Here is a 4,152-nt window from a genome sequence, read left to right as displayed (position 1 = left end):
TTCATTTACCTTTATATCCCTATAGCTGGGTAAAAAGCAGATGCCAACTATTATTTGTTGAACAAAAGTGTGACTCTACATCATTAGCCAGACAATATAATGAAAATATGTATAGGATTTCCCTAGCAACCTTTTCTATTATAAGCATTATAGTCCTCTATACAGTTTCAAAAAATTAGACAGAAAACTCTCCCTTAATAATGAGTTAAATAAAATTTCAAAGAATCCAATATTTTACATAGCCAAACATGTTTTATTTTTTGCAAGTGGCATACCAAAAACACAACCTAACTAGCTCCAGAAAATTTCTAGAATTTTTTCAGTTTATTTAACCAAACTAAACAAAGTCATTAAAAAGGAACATCTATGGTAACAAAGAATATTACTCTATCAAATTTGTTTCATCATTTCTTGTCTTTTCCTTACTCCATCCTAAATTCTTCCTCTTTATATTGGATATATTCTGTATCTTTTTCTGGGTTTGGAATTGATTTCCCCTTTGGTAGCAAAAAACATTCAGCATTCAGAACTTGTTCAGCTGTCACTGCCTTTCTACAACAGATCAAGCTAGAGAGAAGGGATTTGATGTTATCATCCTGCAAGCAAAAGAGATGTTACAAAAATAAATAAAAGCAATCAAACAAAAGGACAAATTTATAAGGAAAGAGAATTTACTTCAAAAGCACTTTTAATCAATTATATAGAAGTATTTTATATTTAATTTTTAAAGATTTCTACAGACTGCAACTGATTTTTATTGGAAGAGAATTATTCTAGTAATCAAAACAATAGAAATGAATTGTGTGTGTTGGGGGGAAGAGTAAAAGGAAAGAAAATCACAGCTGAAGTAACTCAAAAACATTTGAAAATCTAAAATGAACGCTTTATAACTCCTCCTTTTTTTTAAGGCATGGAGTCAGAGTTTGACACTGCAGATTTCCCAGTGAAGCTCTTCTAGCAAGGTAATCTCCTTTACCTGATCAACTGCTTCTGGGTTCAATTTTGAAGTTCTGATCTCATATGGGAATTCTTTTACTACTACTACCATTACCATCATTATAAGAACCAAATTTATCAGGGATCACTATTTCAAAGAAATCTTATTTTTATTATCACATGTAAATAATACTATGATTTTTATTTCCATGTCCCTAAGCAACTGAGTATGCCTTTTCACCCTCTTTGATGACTCTAATTAGAGCACACTTCACACTAAATAAAAATCACCTGTTTTCTGCTAGCATTCTCAGACTAAGATTCTTCAGATTATAAAGTTTAGTTTACCATTCCATCCCCAGCAACTAACATAGTGCCAAGAATACACACAGATACTTAGTATTTTTTAAATGAATGAATGTCATCACTTATACTGCACTTTATAGAAGGTTTTAAACATATTTTAAAGAAGAGTTTTATGGCCAAAAAGGCACTCAAGAAAAGGAGCTCTGGATAGCAAACTTAAGGTGGAAGTAAACTGAACACTTCATTTATTAATATATATAGCACAAGTACCCTAAGTAGATATAAACTTAACCAAAAATTACAAAATTTAAATGAAAAACAAATAGCACACAATCTTAAAAAAGAGCAAAGGTAGTGATCTAGAATGAGAACGGTATGTTCTTAAAACAAAAAGATTCACAACAAACTTTACATGATTCTAATACAAATGCAATATTCTTTCCTTGAACAATATAAATAATACTGTGAAGATCTTTTAGGAGAATAGTAAGTAGATATGAGAGAAGGAGGGGAGGGGGGAAGCAATGATACAATAGCCTTCCCAACTATTAGAAGATATTTTAAAAAGCCTGTTAATTTGAATTAAAAAAAAAAAAGACACTAGAACATGACTAACTATATTAATGGGAAAAACTGAAAATATACTCCTATAAAATGAAATTTTAATGTGTGCAAAGGTTGCATTTCCAAGGGAGGGATAATTTTTTAATGTCTTGCAACAAAGGAGTAACCAATGGAAAAGGATAGTATCAAAATCTATTTCTCATACAAAACACCACTTTAGTGGGGGATTCTGATAATGGATAGAATATGTATACATATGTCAAAGAAGGAATTAGATGGGAAATCTCTACTTTCCTCTCAATTTTGCCAAAAACCTAAAACTGCTCTTTAAATCAAAGGTGGTTACAAAAATTAATTGTAAAATATTATAAAATTATTAAAAAATTAGTATTTTCTTTACCTACAAAATGCCATGAATAGAACTTAATCAACATACTTTTACAGATTTACTTACTGCCACATTTAACCTCTTATTATCTAATCTTACTAGACTATTACACTTCAAAAGAGCATCAATTTTAACATAACAGGATCTTGGAGGATGACAAAAACTAAGTTACCTCCAGTATTAGACTTAAATAATTTGTGTCAAACACACAATCCAGCAGTATTTCCTGGCAATAATTACCTGGCAGTACTCTACACAGGGGACTTGGATATTTTTCAATATCTTATGGTAAATGCTACTTTGCAGTCTTACAAAAATTAGAGAACATTCTCAAGTACTTAGTTTTGCATTATTACTATATATCTGTATCACATTTCCAATCAAAAAAAATGACAAAAAGATCACATACCAAATGACACTGATCCACTTTTGGGATTCCATCTTCATTTGTCTCAAATTCCTGATTTTGAACAGAAAGCTGTTAAAGAAAATGAAAATTAATAAGTACCAAATGTACCAAAATACCAATCCCATAACAGAGTCAAATTTTTCATACTATAATATTAGCACTCATTCAAAGCACATTAGCTCTTGTAGGATAAAAAACTACTTGTTCACAAACAACCAAATAGTTTCTAAGGCTCCTAAAGTTTAAGAGTTGATGCTCAAGGCTCTTCCTGGTGGCGCAGCAGGTTAAAGCACAGCACAGGGAAGCTAGCTGCAGCCACTTCAGCACAGATGGGCTCCCTAGTCAGGGAGCTGACCCACATGGTACAGCAGAACTCTTTTGCCTGCCTGCTGCTCCCCTCAGCAGTGTACTCCATCAATCTGTCTGTTCTGCTCTCTTATCTCTGGTGAATCCTACCACCGCCCCTGTAACTCTGGCCTGTAGGCCAGTTCTGTATGCATAAATAAATATTTTTTTTAAAAAAAGAGTTGATACACATGTTATAAGCACTTTTATTACTTCCTCAGCTTAGTTAATGTACTAAAATTTAGTAACTTACATATAAAATTGGCTTCACCAAAATTCATACATTACGAAGAAAATAAATCAGGCAAGTTTTCTTCTACTCCAATACCTAAACTGTGTTCAAGAAATGCTAAACTTTTAAAATAAAGGAAAACATAAACAGCTGGTGCTAGAACAAATTAAAAGGTTGTACTGCAAGAGACAATAACCAAAACAGATTGAGAGAAAATACTTGCACTCCACACAACTGATAATGGACTTATATCAAAGACCTTACTAAAAGCTTACATAACTCAACAAAAAAAAATTAAAAATTCAGTCAAAAGACCATTTTCTAATGAAGAAATTCAAATGGCCAACAATTCATGAGAAAATGTTCACCATCACTTATAATCAGGGAAATACAAATCAAAATCACAATGAGATATCACCTCACACCAGTAAGAGGAACCCACGTTAAAAAAACTGACAACACCCAATGCTAGCAAGGACATGGAGGAAAAGGAACCCTTCTATATTGCTGGTGGGAATACCACCATGGTTAAACCACTATGGAAAGTTGTGTGAAGGACCCTCAAATTATTAAAAAAAGGACCTACCATGTGACTTAGCAATTCCATTCCTAACAATCTACCCAAAGGTGTCATAAACATTAATTCTAAAGGAAACCTGCACAACTATGTTTACTGCAGCACTATTTACAATAGCCAAGATATGGAAACAACCTAAATGCCCCAAAATAGATGGCTGGATCAAGAAGAGGTGGTATATATACAAGTGGAATATTGCTCAACAATCAAAAGAAATAAACGCATGCCATTCGCAGCAACATGGAGCTGGAAGGGGTTATGCTCAATGAAATATGTCAAAAAGAAAAAGAGGGCCCTCCCTGGTGGCGCAGCAGGTTAATGCACTGCAAAAGAAGCCTAAGCCACTTCAGCACGAGTTCGATCCCCGCTTGCCCCAGAGGAGGAGATCCACATGG

General features: G+C 33.3%; 1 protein-coding gene across 2 annotated transcripts in view; it reads right to left on the bottom strand.

Moving 5' to 3' along the window:
- Positions 1–237: 237 nt before the first annotated feature.
- Positions 238–4,152, bottom strand: part of STK31 (serine/threonine kinase 31) — a 50,049-nt gene continuing 46,134 nt past the window's right edge. For both annotated transcript variants that reach the window (XM_004676776.2, XM_004676777.2), the window contains exons 23-24: positions 2,604–2,672; positions 238–596 (exon numbers count right to left, since the gene is read on the bottom strand). In XM_004676776.2, the coding sequence (XP_004676833.1) occupies positions 423–596; positions 2,604–2,672 (243 nt within the window). In that variant the 3' untranslated portion in view covers positions 238–422. The remainder of the gene's footprint in view (positions 597–2,603; positions 2,673–4,152) is intronic.

This window comes from Condylura cristata, unplaced genomic scaffold, assembly GCF_000260355.1.
Source record: "Condylura cristata isolate star-nosed mole 26May11 unplaced genomic scaffold, ConCri1.0 scaffold00005, whole genome shotgun sequence".
NCBI lineage: Eukaryota > Metazoa > Chordata > Mammalia > Eulipotyphla > Talpidae > Condylura > Condylura cristata.
This window is presented reverse-complemented; position numbering and strand designations above follow the sequence as displayed.